The sequence below is a fragment of the Diuraphis noxia genome, unplaced genomic scaffold (genome assembly GCF_037042655.1).
Source record: "Diuraphis noxia isolate RWA-SAM2 unplaced genomic scaffold, SU_Dnox_SAM2 contig0003, whole genome shotgun sequence".
Classification (NCBI taxonomy): Eukaryota; Metazoa; Arthropoda; class Insecta; order Hemiptera; family Aphididae; genus Diuraphis; species Diuraphis noxia.
The window spans coordinates 68,545,859-68,563,228 of record NW_028301713.1 but is presented as its reverse complement, the minus strand read 5'-3'; the positions used below and the strand labels follow the sequence as shown (position 1 = coordinate 68,563,228).

Genomic DNA, 17,370 nt, shown 5'->3' with positions numbered 1-17,370 from the left:
TGGTTACCTATATATATATATAGTATTTTATAGTAGGTATATATACCAAACTAATTAACTATTCGATAAGATTTATAATATAATCCTACACAAAAAGTATAATAGGATGATGATTGATGAGGGTAATGTGTTTTATAATAAAATCTTTGATCTTTAGTAGGGGAAAAAAGCTTAATTTATCTAACCATTGAGGTTTTCTATTGAGTACCCAAGTATGTCCAAAAATATTCCTAATAATATCAATCTCCGGTCTAACCATGATGGCAGACTGTATATATTTAACAGGTATTGATGGTAATTCATGTTAGGTATAAATGGTATAATATATTATAGAAATATTTAAAAAAAAAAAAAAGCTGTGAGCAAATAATATCTTCAAGAATAATAAATTAGAAAATTTTTACCGTATTCACTTATATGTTTTTAAAACCAAACTATTTAACGGAAAACAAATATTTTTATGAGTACCTATTGAATAAATTAATAAAGTAATGCTTTATCAAATCATAGAAAACTAAAAAACTTAACGCTATTACACGTATAGAAATAAAGTATCTTATGAAATTATGTTATAATGACAACCACATATTACTTATATTGTCTGGTACGCACCAATATACTCAAAGAATATTGCTATTGAAATTAACTATCATGATGTATTTAATAAGCAAGTGGTTATAAATTATTCATAATGAAACTTTTTAAAAGTGTTTTTTTTTTTTTTTTTAGAAAATTATCTAACTAACTTTCGATTATATGAAAAATTATATAGGGAAAATATTTAGTAGTTGTACGAAAATAAATTATTGCGTTCTGCTGAGAACAACCGAGGAATCAGCAGCTACCAAATTGATACATTTGAGACTTAAAGTAATGGATGATGACTTATAATTTTGGTACTAAAATAACTACAAATCGAATAATAAGTAGTTACTGAAATGTATGAAGCACAATTATTATTGTATCCAAACACCTCCTCGAATCAAAAACGGTGATGTGGTACAAATTCATATCATCAATTTCATAATTATTTGTTCACAATATCACTGGCGTCATGAATCTCAATTCCGATGGCACACTCTACAGAAACATGTAATACAAAATGCACCTAACCCCATGACTGACGAGAAAACACTCGCAGAGGTCACCCGATCCTTGGTGCGCGTCTGATTTCGATGCAAAATCGTCGGATTCTAATATTATATTATATTGTGATTATAATTTTGGTGCACTTACCCGGTAATGTACAACTGGTCCAGCGGAGGTCCGACCGGCTCGGATCCCAACGACATAGGCCAAGCGATGTGTAGCAATGAATCTCGGACGATCACGTCCCAGGCGGTGACGTGTGCGGTTCCGGTCCACTCGGATACGCGTTCCCAACGGACCAACCGACCACGGTTACCGCGGTTTCTCCGACGCAACATAGTCATCGTGTCCAACCTGTGTTGCTGACTGTTTCCACCGCCACTGGTGCTGCCACCGGACATTGCGTCCCTGACTCTGCTACGGTCGTCGTTATATTATTATTACGATTGCATCCTGTAAAGAGCCAGTATAGTAATAGTTGAATATTATTTTACAGACATCAAGGGTGAAAAAAATTACGGATAAGACAGAGTTCCTGAATTTTCAAAATTTGTTTTTCAAGGATAGAGTGAGAAATGTTTTAGCGATCTGTGTGTATCACAAAACTTTGATTATATCACGATTTATGATGAAACTCATATATATATATATATATATTATGCATATCATTAAAGCCAAAGATTTTATATTGACGAGCATATAACATAGATTTGATAAATGTTTTTAAAAGCATTGAAAACGTGAAGTTAGATTCATTAGCGTAGCGACGACGTAAGATGGAACCTAAATTGAATAGGATAAATTTCTTTTATAAAGATGATTTATCGGAAATCTGCGGGTTCAACACAAGTATGATATTCAAAGAGGCGGAAAACAGAATTAATCTGCGACTTATATTTTTAGTGTACTTACTTTGTTAATCCCTAAATCACCACGACAATCAAACAAACAGAAGAACAAACATTGTAAATAATATGCAATCGCTTAATCATGTCATGTGAAGAGCACGTTTAAGATGAGATCTTTATCGAAAGTAGTTTTATTTTTATTTTTATTCGCTCTGGATTTCTTAACACACCTGAGACACTAAATAAAAATATGTTATAATTTCTATATTATTATATAAACATAAATTATAAAAGGTACCCATATGATTTGAAAAATTGTTTAGTTGCTATGTGCGATGCGGCTGCACATCTAGCCGGGTGACGCGTGTGCGTCTGTGTGTGTGTGCGCCCTGGCGGCGGCCAAACACGACACGCGTCGGTCGTGTGAATACTTACCTCGTACCGTCGGGAACCCTGTAGGAGGGAGAGAGTGGACTGTATATTGGGTTGGTTCTAGTATTTGAGTTTAGGTATGAAGGGTGAAAGATTATGACTTACGACAGCAATAATATTTATACAAATAGTGGCAGAACAATTTATTTGTGACGTTCTGCAGATAATACGGCTTAACAGCTAGGGTTAGTAAAATAATAATGCGCGATCACAATACGATCGGCAGATCAATAAACTAATGTATAATTCGACAACAATTAATAATAACGTTTCGCGTGTTGCGAATGATAACAAAAAAAGAACAATAACAAAAGGTGGTGTACGACCTGATAATGGACCTGATTAGAGATGAGACGGCGGGTTGATACTGCTGGCCCGGAACGGCAATCAGCTGACGGAGATTACAAACGGACTGCGACGAAACATCGAACGTCGATTTGGGCGATTTCGACCGTTGGCCAACGACCCCGTGACTTACCGCGTGATGAACGGCGTGGTTGGCGATTTTAACAACGCGAGATCGAAAAACTGACGACGACCGCGTAATGTTGCGAGCCGACGCGTATAAACGTCCGGTATCACGGATATGGACTTAACTTGACTTCTCGTACTGCGCAGCTAGGCGAGCTGACGAGAGACGGTAGCGATGATCTGATCGCGGGACCGTACAAGGTACTTCGGTGGCGGCGCGGCGTAAACACGACGCACACAACGACGGATCCGACAGGATTCGATGGACGAATACGACGGACGGAAACGACAAAGCGCGCGAACACGTGGGGAACACGGCTTAATCGCACGGCGTATATATGACGCGCGGGCGACGACGACAATAAGTCGTGGTATCGGCACGGGTGACCGACAAACCCGAATCGCTGAACACAAAACGTGCGCGACGGGTTAATGAGCAGCGAGGCTCAGGTGTATTAGACTAAAACACTGATGGCGTACGGCGACAGCACATCGGTTTCGCGTTGCTCGCGACAGTAAACCATGTGGTTTTACGACTGGCCTGAAAGGCACAAAAAAATGACGACACGACTTCGCGACAATAACGAACGTATATCAACTATCGAGAGTATCGGCTGGTGCCGGTGACCGACGGCTAGACCGCGACGGTACCGTCCCCTCCCCGGGGGTACAAAGTCCGCTTGCACAGTGTCCGGCGGCGGAGCTGCAGGGTGACAACATTGCGATATGGACGTATCGCACACAATCGCGCAAAAATACAAAAAATTGATTGTGTACCCAACATTTCCTCCCCGCGTTGAAAGACCCAGGTGTCTTTCAAGAAACCATCACATGAAGATCGACGTAGCAGACCAATCAGATCGTACATTATAATAAAAAAAAAAAAAAAAAAAAAAATATGAATACAAAACAAAGTACATATCGGAATAATACAAAAGGCTTAGCACGTTAACATCTGCCCAACTAAATGATTAACATGAATAAAATAGGCCAGAGAGCTACTGAGGCGCAAAAAAATAATAATAGACATAACAACAAAAAAAAAAATAAAAATAAATAAATAAATAATTTACACAATGAGGGCATAGAATATAAGGACATAAGGACGGGATTCAGGGCCCGACCGGTAGACGCACGAGTTTCACGACCGGGCGTTTGTACACGCCGTCCTGAGTACGAACCGACACCACGCGAACGACATCGTCGGCACCTGGATGGACATCTGTGACACGGCCGAGACGCCACTCGGTAGGTGGACGGGTTGGGGCTTCGACGATGACCATGTCGCCGATTGAGAGGTTTGTGGACGTCTTGAACCATTTTTGGCGGCCTTGTAGCGTGGACAGATATTCGCGTGACCACCTCCTCCAGTACGATTGATGGCACTGACGGATGAGTTGCCATCTGTTCAGCCGGTTGATCTTGACATCGGTGATGTCTGGTTCGGGCATGGCGTGAATCGGCTGTCCAATCAAAAAATGTCCTGGCGTTAATGCGGTCAAGTCATGGGGGTCGGATGAGATCGGCGTGATCGGACGCGAGTTTAAAATACCCTCAATGCGTGTGATCAATGTATAGAATTCTTCGTATGTCAACACCTGATGACCAATGACATGTTTGAGGTGGAACTTAACACTTTTGATGCCAGCCTCCCAAATTCCGCCGAAGTGTGGCGCTGCAGGCGGATTGAAATGCCACGTGCAAGCTAAATGCGACGACAGACGGTCTCGGGCCTTGGCGTCACATAACAACGTTTTTAGCTGGCGCGCGGCCCCGACGTAGTTGGTGCCGCAGTCCGAGTACATGTGGGATGGAATCCCTCGCCTTGCGACAAAACGGTCTAAGGCGGCGAGGAAGGCTTCAGTACTGAGGTCCGACACGATTTCAAGGTGGACCGCCTTAACAGACATGCAAATGAATAGCGCGAGGTAGACCTTGACCGACTGCGCGTTTCGACGACGGTGTTCTTTTACGAGGAACGGTCCTCCGTAATCCGTTCCGACATGTGAAAACGGTCGATGGGGCTGGACCCGGTAGGATGGTAAGTCAGCCATCGTTGGTTGAGGGCGGACAGCCTTATGGCGTGTGCACGGCACACATGAAAAAATGACACGACGAACTGCCACGCGACCCGATAAAATCCAATATTTTTGACGTAACATGGACAATATCATTTTTGAGCCACCGTGCAAAAACGACAGGTGGTAATGACGAATGATCAGGTCGGTTAAATGCGAAGACCGCGGCAACAAAATCGGATGTTTGGCGTCATGACTGACATTGGAGTAACGCAGACGGCCTCCGACTCGGATGATACCCTTTTCGTCGACGTAGGGTGCCAATTGCGCCAGGGACGGCGGTGAAATTATGGATTTGGTTTTTAACATCTTGAATAAGTCCGCAAGGTAATGTTGTTGCGTGCGTTGCACGGCGATTGATAAAGCATTTTCCCGTTCGGCAAACGTAATTGGACCGACACGAACAGGTTCCCGACGTAAACGATGACACAAATAGCGCGAAATGTAAGACAATACGCGCAGCATTTTGGCGAACGACGAAAATCGAGCAATAAATTCTAGCGATGGTGGACAAACATTGACGACCAACGTCGTGATGACATTCGGCCGGGTCTCTGGCAGCTGTTCCGGAGCGAGCGGAACAAATTTCGATTGGGGCCACTGATCTTCAGGAAGTCGTAAGAAGTCAGGACCGTTCCAGTAGATAGATGATGACAGCATTGATTTTGGCAAAAGCCCACGGGAAGCTGGATCTGCAGGATTGTCGCTCGTTGCTACGTAGTTCCAAACACAGTCCGGTAGCAGATGATGTATTTTGGCGACCCGGTTGGTTACAAAAATCTTAAAACGTTTTTGATCCGACGTCAACCATGACAAAACAACCGATGAGTCTGACCATGCTCGCAAACGGGATATCGAAATTTCACATGACAACACGGAGTGTATGTGGTTGAGCGTCTGGGCCAATAGCAGAGCCCCGCACAACTCCAGTCGGGGTATGGAAAGCTCCTCGTTGACGGTGGAACCTTTTAACGGGGCAACTTTGGTCTTACAAGTGACGAACTTAACGGCTATGTCGTCGGGCGCGTGGACAAAACGGAGATAAATGGTAGCCGCGTATCCTTTGACGGATGCATCCGCGAAGCCAATCAGCTGGATGTCCTGATAACTGGTGGCGTCGATGTGACGCGGTAGACTTAAATCGAACAGAAGAGGCAACTCCGTGCAGAACTGTTGCCACATAGTTCGCAGCTCGTCAGACATAACATCGTCCCATCCGAGTTTATTGCACCACAAGGACTGCATGAAGCACTTTGCCCACAACAACATCGGGCCCAGAGCACCGATGGGATCGAACAAACGCGCGATGATGGACAACACCTGCCGTTTCGTGGACGAGATTTGTTGTATACTGGTATGATATACGAATTGGTCTGTGTCTGTGTCCCAATGCAAGCCGAGCACCTTGACGCCGTGTTCCTCACGCGGATCGAATGACATGGACTGTACACGGTCCTCGGTGGGAACAGATTCGAGGACGGTTGCACTGTTGCTAGTCCACTTGCTGAGTGCACAAGCGCCGCTGTGCAGTAATCCGACGATGTCCCCTTTTCGACGTAACAGGAGTTCTTCTGTGTCGGCGCCAATAACGATGTCGTCGACATAAGTGGCTCGAGTGAGGACATGTTTTGCTAGCGGAAAACAATGACCGTCCTGGCTGTCGAGCTCGTGCAGACAGCGTATGGCTAGATAGGGCGCGCAATTGAGACCGTACGTGACGGTGCATAATTGAAACTCGACGAGTTCGTCGCTAGGCGAGTTACGCCAAAATATATGTTGATATGTCCGATCTTGTGGACGAATTAAAATTTGTCGATACATTTTGACAATGTCAGCGGACAAAATGTACCTGTGCATGCGGCAACGAAGTAAGATATCGCGTAAATCAACTTGTAACTTCGGTCCGGTGCACAATACATCGTTCAAGGAGCGACCGGATGACGACGCAGACGAAGCGTCGAACACGACGCGTATTTTGGACATGTCACCGTCGGCCTTGAGCACGGCGTGATGCGGGATGAAATATGTGCCAGGTGCCGGGGCTGGAACCATATGTCCTAACGATTGATATGTGGACATGAACTTTCGATAAGCCGAGTACAAAACGGAATCCTTGGCCAACCGTTGTTCCAGATTGTAAAATCGTTTCAACGCTATGGAGCGCGAATCTCCGAGACCGTGACATAATGTATCTTGACCTGGAGTTGAGTCGGTAAATAAATGACGAAATGGTAGAGCGACACAAAATCGACCTGTCGAATCGCGAGTGGTAGTATCCTTGAAATATTCTTCACACCATTGGTCCTCCGTAGTGGGCAACGATGGTGCGGTGGGTTCTTCGACCAACCAAAACCTTTGTAATAATTCCGCAATGGACGGCGGACTGACGGTGGTGGTCAACGCGGATACAGATGACGAGTTTGGTGTAGCAAATGATCCGAAGACTATCCAACCAAGTTGAGTTTCTAATGCCGATGGTAGGCCGGGGTGATGTTCGATGCCCGCGTGCGGGCGAACAAGACTTGGTAAGATATCGGCGCCGAATAACACGTCAACGCGCGACGGAATGTCAAAATCATTGTCGGCGAGACAAAGGTGTCGGTACCTTTCGCGTACGCTCGCCGGCAACCGTGTAGATGGCATGGCAGCGGTGATCTGGGTGAGAATGACTAAGTCAACCGACGGGAATAAATCATGCTTAAAATGCGATGAAAATTGACAATTTGTGACACCTTGTACTTGAGCAACTGGACTTTGAGCAAGACCCACAATATTGGATTTAAACTGACGTTTGGGTAACCCTAGCCGAGCGAAACAGTCGGTTGTCATGGCCGAAATTTGGGAACCACTGTCGAGTAGCACTCGAACAGAATGAACTTGATCCCAAGCGTCCCTGATATGAACTATAGCCGTACCGAGTACGACTGTGGAGTTGGTGCGCGCAGCACCCGCAAACGAACTCGATTGGTCGACGGAAGGGCCTGAGCTGGCAACCGCCTTGCTACCTTGAATGGCTTTGACCGCGGCCGATGTTTGATCGTGGTTAAGATGTAGTAAGGAATTATGACGCTTGTTACTACAGATGCGGCACCCCTTTGTCGACGGACACGTGTCCAACACGTGATTCGGACTCATGCACGCGAAACATAATTTTCGCGACAAAACGAATTCTCGTCGCTTCTCAACGGTCATCTCGAGAAACCTTGGACATTGATAAATACTGTGGTCAGTTTTATTGCATGACAGGCAATTTTTCGATCTTGACTTGGTCGACGTAGACGTGGTAGCGGCAAAAACTGATTTTCTTGGTACAACCGTCTTGTGAAACGGCAGCTTAGATTTTTCATACGGTTTTACGGTACTGTCAGGTTTACTAGAATTTTTTATGTTTTCTAATACTCTGCACCGCTGTTGTACAAAATTTAGTAACTCCTCAAATGTCGGAATAATAGAACTCGACGCATTAGATTCGAATAATTGAATTGTCGTCGGATCGAGAACACGGGAACCCATATGGAACAATAAAAAACTTGAGAGGTCATTGACACCGAGCGCCTTGATTACAGCTACATTTTCTTTGAACGTATTAATAAACGATGTCAAAGCTGGTAAAGACTGATGAGCAATAGGTTTGAATGCAAATAATTTGTCTAAATGTGCCGAAGCTAACAAGCGCTTATTATCAAACCGCGCGGACAATGCTTCCCAAGCGAGTGCATAGTTATTTGCGGACAACGGTATTGATTTGACAACAGCGAGAGCGTCACCCGACAAGCACGACAATAAATAATGAAATCGTTCCGCGTCGCCGATGTTCGTGTTGTCGTGTACGAGAGACACGTAGATGTCGCGAAACGATCGCCACTCCAATAAACTACCAGCGAAGGTAGGTAACTGGATTTTCGGTAACGGAACGAATTGTTGTGGCGAGGGCGCGAAGAACGACGATTTTATTCCGGAAACACTCGCGGGAGCGGCACTCGCGGCACTCGCGACAATTGTTTTGATTTCAAGACGCATGGAATCCATAAACGTAAAAACCGAGTCATCCTGTTCAAATTCGTTAAAACGGTCCAGGCTGAGTAATGCATCAATAATAACATCTTGTTGATGTTGAAATTGTTTGACAAGATTACCCAACTCATCGGCGTGAGTAATAAGTGATGGTACTTTGTCGCAATCAGCGCGTGCCTCTAATGCTGTAGCGTGCATACGTTTAATTGCTTTCAATACGACATCGCGTTTGGCGCGAGCTCGTGTCAAAGCAATTTCTGGATCCTCCTCCTTTTTTGGTGGCATGACGACAGCAATACAAAACAAATGTGTGAGCTTTTAATAGTGAATGATAGCAATGAAGTAAACACACAAAAACACTATCCGGCCCGATGGACCAAACAATGTGCGATGCGGCTGCACATCTAGCCGGGTGACGCGTGTGCGTCTGTGTGTGTGTGCGCCCTGGCGGCGGCCAAACACGACACGCGTCGGTCGTGTGAATACTTACCTCGTACCGTCGGGAACCCTGTAGGAGGGAGAGAGTGGACTGTATATTGGGTTGGTTCTAGTATTTGAGTTTAGGTATGAAGGGTGAAAGATTATGACTTACGACAGCAATAATATTTATACAAATAGTGGCAGAACAATTTATTTGTGACGTTCTGCAGATAATACGGCTTAACAGCTAGGGTTAGTAAAATAATAATGCGCGATCACAATACGATCGGCAGATCAATAAACTAATGTATAATTCGACAACAATTAATAATAACGTTTCGCGTGTTGCGAATGATAACAAAAAAAGAACAATAACAAAAGGTGGTGTACGACCTGATAATGGACCTGATTAGAGATGAGACGGCGGGTTGATACTGCTGGCCCGGAACGGCAATCAGCTGACGGAGATTACAAACGGACTGCGACGAAACATCGAACGTCGATTTGGGCGATTTCGACCGTTGGCCAACGACCCCGTGACTTACCGCGTGATGAACGGCGTGGTTGGCGATTTTAACAACGCGAGATCGAAAAACTGACGACGACCGCGTAATGTTGCGAGCCGACGCGTATAAACGTCCGGTATCACGGATATGGACTTAACTTGACTTCTCGTACTGCGCAGCTAGGCGAGCTGACGAGAGACGGTAGCGATGATCTGATCGCGGGACCGTACAAGGTACTTCGGTGGCGGCGCGGCGTAAACACGACGCACACAACGACGGATCCGACAGGATTCGATGGACGAATACGACGGACGGAAACGACAAAGCGCGCGAACACGTGGGGAACACGGCTTAATCGCACGGCGTATATATGACGCGCGGGCGACGACGACAATAAGTCGTGGTATCGGCACGGGTGACCGACAAACCCGAATCGCTGAACACAAAACGTGCGCGACGGGTTAATGAGCAGCGAGGCTCAGGTGTATTAGACTAAAACACTGATGGCGTACGGCGACAGCACATCGGTTTCGCGTTGCTCGCGACAGTAAACCATGTGGTTTTACGACTGGCCTGAAAGGCACAAAAAAATGACGACACGACTTCGCGACAATAACGAACGTATATCAACTATCGAGAGTATCGGCTGGTGCCGGTGACCGACGGCTAGACCGCGACGGTACCGTCCCCTCCCCGGGGGTACAAAGTCCGCTTGCACAGTGTCCGGCGGCGGAGCTGCAGGGTGACAACATTGCGATATGGACGTATCGCACACAATCGCGCAAAAATACAAAAAATTGATTGTGTACCCAACAGCTATTTTATCGACTTAAATCTGAGCATTTGAAAATAAGGTCATTAAGTAGATACAAACTTAAAAATGACAAAATATCAAATTTGAATACATTAATTATTGTTAAATAAGAAAAGAAATGTAAGCATGCTATGTGAATCACTCTGTATAATATATACGTTATACGTGGGTCAATAAACAGTACCTACCCTTATCGTGCTTCCGAACTACACAAGGACTTAGAATAGCTATACATTTCTTTAGAAAATTGTTTTCAAGAGTAAAATAAATATTTTCAAGTGAAACAATAATGTTTACAAAAAACGAATCACGTATAAATAAAACTATGTACTCGTCAAGTCGATTATATAACTCTAGACGTATTGGAAAATATTAAAATCTATCTTGGTAAGTTCTGAATATGCTTTAACATCGAAGTTTATATAACGGCTGTATAAGATTTAATACAGCAATTTTTTTTTTTTTTTTTGTGGATTCTTTGAATTTAGCCACACTATAATGTGTGATATACGATAAGAGAAAACACATGAAATAATAATATTATGTTCTATGCAATAAATCTAACTAACAATGAGAGTTGGCGTAGAGTAACAACTCACTGTAGGTATATGCATACATTATATATGTATATTATTATGTTATGTGAAGCTGGGCCGAGAATAAAACATTAAAAACAACCGTAATTAAAATATAATACTGGGTCAATGACCCATGTGGAGTATTTAACAAAAGAACAGTATCTTCGTCGATAAAATTAATAAAACGTGAGAGGGTTGAAACATATAATTGCATTGAAAGTGCTGTACGATCATTTATCACCTTCCAAAGACGATTTCAATCGAAATAAAGTAAATTGTTTTAATTGCAGTTTTAACACTGCAGATACGACCACGATACCGCAAAGTGTTAAGACAATAATATAAATGTTATATACCTATGTTCTATTGTTCTGTACATATTGTCCTTTCGTTCGATATCGTAAAAATTTGTTGAAATTCTAACTAACAGCCACGCACTGTTTGAAGGAAAGAAATAATAATCTTTGTACCAATGTATAAAGCCTAGTTTACACGATGCTAGTTTACTAGCGACTAGTAAGCTAGTTCACTATCTGATAGTAAAAAAGCATTGTCTAGTTGAGCGTGCTAGTAAACTAGCAAACTATTTTGATACTAAACTAGTTTGCGAGTTAAGTTAAAATATTTCAACTTTACTAGCAAATAAGCACGCTATTTTATCCGATGCGAGTAAAAATAGTATCATGTAATTGGGAAATAGTTGTTTATTTTGAACTAGTAGCTTGTATTTCCCCGGTAGTGTGTGTGAAAACAACAGCAGTGAGTTTGTGAAAACACTAAAAACGATACGTCGATACCGAATATTCATTATTCAGATATTATAATAAGTTTTAATTATTTATTGTTTCTGTTAATTTTCTTGTTGAATATATCATAAACAAATTAAATCAAACAACAGTGGGTACTTCACGATGACCAGTCATGAGGCTGTACTGACTACTGGTACTAGTGGTACTTTAACTACTAGTAACTACTAGTATTTGAATATCGTGTATATGAAATAACTATTTTACTATATACTAGTGAGATAGTAAGATAGTATGGTGTTTCACTAGTCGCTAGTAAACTAGCATCGTGTAAACTAGGCTTAATAAAATTTAATATCGATAACAGTGTCCTTTGCACATTAGTAATGGGATCAATATTTACAGACATACATGGTGTCCCGTGAGGATTTACCCATTGCGATATCTCCCGAAATAATGATGATATCGAAATTCTGGTTTTGTAATAAGACTCACAGGAATAAGAACCACAATTATTTCATATTATAATGTTTTGGTAAAAAAGTTAAAAAACATATTTTATATTCTGAGCGGAGCGATGAATGTATTGATTTTACCATGATGTGTGTTTTTATTTTAATTTTTTTTTTGTGTCTGTCATCACGTTTTGGGGCAGTAAAAATGCTTCGATTTTTTACTTCAGTACCTCGTTCGATCAGAAAGTGAATCTAGTTGGTACTTTGGGGGGTCAAAAGTGAAAAGTTCTTAATACTTTTCTAAATAATCAAGAAAAACAAACTAAAAATTAAGGGAAAAAACGGGAAATTTTACTAACACTCATTTTTCGACAAAATCGATTTTGGTTTTTGATGTAATTTTAAAACAACTGACCATAGGTACATGAAATTTTCACCGAATGTTTATATAAGTATATTCTATCCACCAAGCAATTTTCAAAAAATTTCGGCTTAAGTTGAACTATTCATAGGCATTTGAAATTTTCGATCATTATTAGTTTTTTTTTTATTAATATCGATAAAAATTTATTTGTTAGGCAGAAAAGCTTGAAAATTTAATACAAGGCTCTTAACATATTGTTACAATAGCAGTTGAAAAATAAAAGAAATTCATAGTCACAATTTTCTTTAAAAGCATTCAAATTTTAATGTTGACAACATCCGTAAAAATCACGAAAATTTGCAAATTATTTTATGCTAGAAATTCATAATTTTTTTTCTTTTTAAATCTAAGATTTGAAAATTTTTTATAATCTATAATATATACTAGACAGATAACCCGTTTTTATATTTAGAATGTTAGATTTGTTTTGAGCTGTTTACTGACATTTTAATTTTTCAACTTTTTTTGTTTTTTTTTTTCTATAAATATCGATAAAAATTTATTTGTTCGGTAGAAAAACTTGAAAATTTAGTACAAGGCTTCTAACACATTTTAACAATAGCAGTTGAAAAATAAAATAAATTCATGGTCACAATTTTTTTTTACAAGGATTCAAAGTTTGAATTTTGACAACATACGTAAAAATCACGAAAATTCATAAATTATTTTATGCTAGAAATTCTTAAAAAATTTTCCTTTTATATCTAAGATTTGAAAATTTAATACATAGCTCCTATCATATTTTTATAATAGCAATTGAAAAATAAAAGAAATGCGTAGTCACAATTTTTATTTACAAGCATTCAAAGTTTGAATTTTGATAACATATGTAAAAATCACGAAAATCACGAATATTCGCAAATTATTTCAAACTAGAAATTCATAAAAAATTTTCTTTTTAAATCTAAGATTTGAAAATTTTTAATAATCTATAATATATCCTAGACAGATAAACTGTCTTCGATCAGAATCGTTTTTCGTATACAATGATATAATATCATTGGATTCAAATTTAATTCCATCCATTACAGTAACCCACTTGTAACCTACTGTACAGCAGAGCGACATCCACGACTTACCCGCCTATTTTTATTTAATTATTTCTAAACTAATAATCAATTAAATTTGAATTCAATAATATTATAATATTATTGTATACGAAAAACGATTCTGAGTGGAGACAGTTTATTTGTCTAGGATATATTATAGATTATTAAAAATTTTCAAATCTTAGATTTAAAAGAAAATGTTTTAAGAATTCCTAACTTAAAATAATTTGCAAATTTTCATGATTTTTACGTATTTTGTCAAAATTCAAACTTTGAATCTAAAAATATTATGGCTATGTATTTTTTTTATTTTTCAACTGCTATTGTAACAATATGTTATGAGCCTTCTATTAAATTTTCAAGCTCTTCTATCCAGTGTTGAGACTTATCTAGGTAAAAAATTGCTCATCTATTATCTCATATAGATAACTATTGAGTACTTTTATCTATTGGTTATCTTAGATGACATATTTACTTATCTAGATAAATAAAAACTAGTTAGGGTAGGTACTTGACTACTTTGTAAACTTTCATACTATGGTAAATTCAGTTAAATGAGTTTACCGTATCCAAATTTTTTGTTAATGTTATATGTCAATGTGGTATGTATGACTACCAAGCCAGTAATATCTGCGCACTCTTATGATTGTATGTCCACATAGGCATAAGCGTGCTCAGACATTATCCACAGCATAGGTGCACATAGAGAAGGCACCTAAGTAACCCCAATTTATTTCACTAATCATATGTAAATTATTGTGGTTCATTAGTTTGGATAAAATATAATATGAGTTATAAATAAAATAATAAAATTATCAGCCCCTGAATTTCATACCAATGTGCGTCTATATGATCCGCAGGGTAGTCATAAATAATATTACTACCTATACATAAACATAAGTATTCAAATATATACTTAAGTTCTATTCTAATGACATTGTGTGAGGGGTGTAATTTTTTTAACCTGCACTAAACAGTAACAATCACTAACACATTCAATCAGTTTTTAGTCCCTATCTTTATAGAATACATAATACAGTATAACTAAAATATGTTTACAGAGTAATCAACTGCCTACCCTGAATACGTATGCGTACGCTTATGCACTCGGGTAAAGAAATAAGTATATTTATTTATTTAAATATATTAAAAATTACTTTTATCTAGAATATTATCTAGATAAAAGTTAGATTATCTTTATCTTATCTAGATAAATTTAAAATTTATTCATCTTTATCTGTATCTAGTTAAATTTATATGTAATTATTTGTATCTTATCTAGATGGAATTTTCGTTATCTATTCTCAACACTTCTTCTACCCAACAAATAATTTTTTATCAATATTAATTTTAAAAAAACCAATAATGATCGAAAATTGCATATGTGCCTATTATAAATAACTCAAGTCGAAATTTGTTAAAAATTGCATGGTGTATAGAATATACTTATACAAACTTTCGGTGGAAATTTCATGGATCTATGTCATCATGGTCCTTTGTTTTAATGTTACATCTAAAACCAAAATCGATTTTGTCAAAAACTGATTGTGCGTAAATATTCCCGTTTTTTCCTTAATTTTTAGTTTGTTAATCCTAATTATTTAGAAAAATATTGAGATTTTTTTACTTTAAACCCCCCCCCCCTCCCCCCAATGTACCAACTACATTCACTTTCTGATCGAACGAGGTACTGAAGTCTAATATCGAAGCATTTTTACTGCCCCAAAACTTGATGACAGACACAAAAAAAACACATACATCATTGTAAAATCAATACATTCCTCGCTCCGCTCAAAAAATTTTACAAAAACATTAAAATAAATTAAAAAATGAAATAATAGTAGTTCTTATCTCTGTGAATCTTATTAAGAAACCAGAATTTTTATATCTCCATTATTTCGTGAGATATCTCAATGGGTAAATCCTCATGGGACATCCTGTATATTTATAACACGAGACGCTATGTAAGCCTATTAATCTCCTAAACAGACATATTTTAAAGTACCTACTCTTTTTATTTTAAATCTTTCATTCGACTCATTCAATATTGAATGTTTTCAAACATGCTACTCGATATGTACTATGCAATTCATGAATATCTCATCGATCCTTTTGTAAAATATAAAAATTCGTAATTTTATTTCTACTTTCTAGCTATATTATGATGAAAGAAGTAAAAATATATGATATACACAAATGTTTATTATTCGTTTTATTATTTTTAATAAGACCATAAGAACAACAGCGTATCATTTTATATTATATAGTATATAGTATATAATATATAATATATACTAATACAATATTATACTCAGAGTCTTGAACCTATAATAACAAACTAAAGATTCATAGAGAATAATTGATTTATAATGTTAATAATTTATAAGTAGGTACTATTTTTAACCGAACAATTTAAAAGTGATAAAAAATATTATATTGATTATTATAGGAATTCAAGAAGTTTGACAAACGTGAATCGATTGCTCAAAACAAGAGATGGAAAATTAAAATAATATACCTAATTGTATTAATAATATTCATGTAATATAATTTTACGGGTAGTAATTTTTTTGGAAATGCTTTGTTGCAAATCCGGGTGAATGTAAATTTATTATAAATGGTTTTATGACATAATGCTTAGATTTAAAAATATAATCAGTGTATATACATAATATACTATCATACTATGCCTGTTCGATTTCGGAGACCTCATAATAGAATCCGAATATCATAAGTTTAGACAAATATTATCGAAAAACATTTTTTTTTTTCCCAAGCTTATAGTAGTCCCTCCGGCCGTGACTATTGTAATGCGCGTATACATATATAGGTATATAATGGTATAGTATATTATTATGGATTTTTGACATTACAATGTACCTTCATAATAATATTTTGTTGTACCCGTATGGTATTTTTTAAAAAATTAAAACTTTTTATCATTAAATATGTACGTGTCGTTTACCCAGTCACATTATAATGATGTACGGTAGGTATAGTTGGTATAATCGATTACATACGCTCGTGTCGCCATCAGAAAAGGACCAAAGCTTAATAGCAAACATATTGTTTTTATGGTGGTGAATCTATGTAGATATTGTGGGTTTTCGATCGTAAATATATATTATAATAATGAGATTAATAATATTTCAATCCAGTGCAGATGGAAATAAGGAGATACGTGTCTTGTGTCTTGTATTATACAACCAAAAATAATGATGATCAAAACAAGACCAAGAATTTCAAAATCATGAAATATTGGTCTTGGGTATACACGTTTGTATTGGTCTTGGTATTAATCTTGTAAACGTCTTAGTCTTGATCTTGTTCTTGCATAAGATTCTTACAAGACTCTTGCAAAACTCTTTCTATTTCCACAAAATATGTAAGAAAAATTGAATACCTGACATAGATTTTTTTAGGTTATTTGTTACGACTTCTAAGAT

General features: G+C 38.4%; 2 protein-coding genes across 2 annotated transcripts in view; both read right to left on the bottom strand.

The window, feature by feature from the left end:
* Positions 1-17,370, bottom strand: part of LOC107166611 (GTPase-activating Rap/Ran-GAP domain-like protein 3) — a 370,828-nt gene that overhangs the window by 327,729 nt on the left and 25,729 nt on the right. The window contains exon 2 of the mRNA XM_089222594.1: positions 1,237-1,542. Within this exon, the coding sequence (XP_089078720.1) occupies positions 1,237-1,490 (254 nt within the window). The 5' untranslated portion in view covers positions 1,491-1,542. The remainder of the gene's footprint in view (positions 1-1,236; positions 1,543-17,370) is intronic.
* On the bottom strand, positions 3,953-9,217 carry LOC149057703 (uncharacterized). Its single transcript, XM_089223477.1, has one exon. It carries the CDS (start codon positions 9,215-9,217, stop codon positions 3,953-3,955), a length of 5,265 nt encoding a protein of 1,754 aa, XP_089079603.1.

Coding starts and splice junctions, on each gene's coding strand:
- LOC149057703 (XM_089223477.1), bottom strand. CDS start 9,217: ATGCCACCAAAAAAGGAGGAGGATCCAGAAATTGCTTTGACACGAGCT.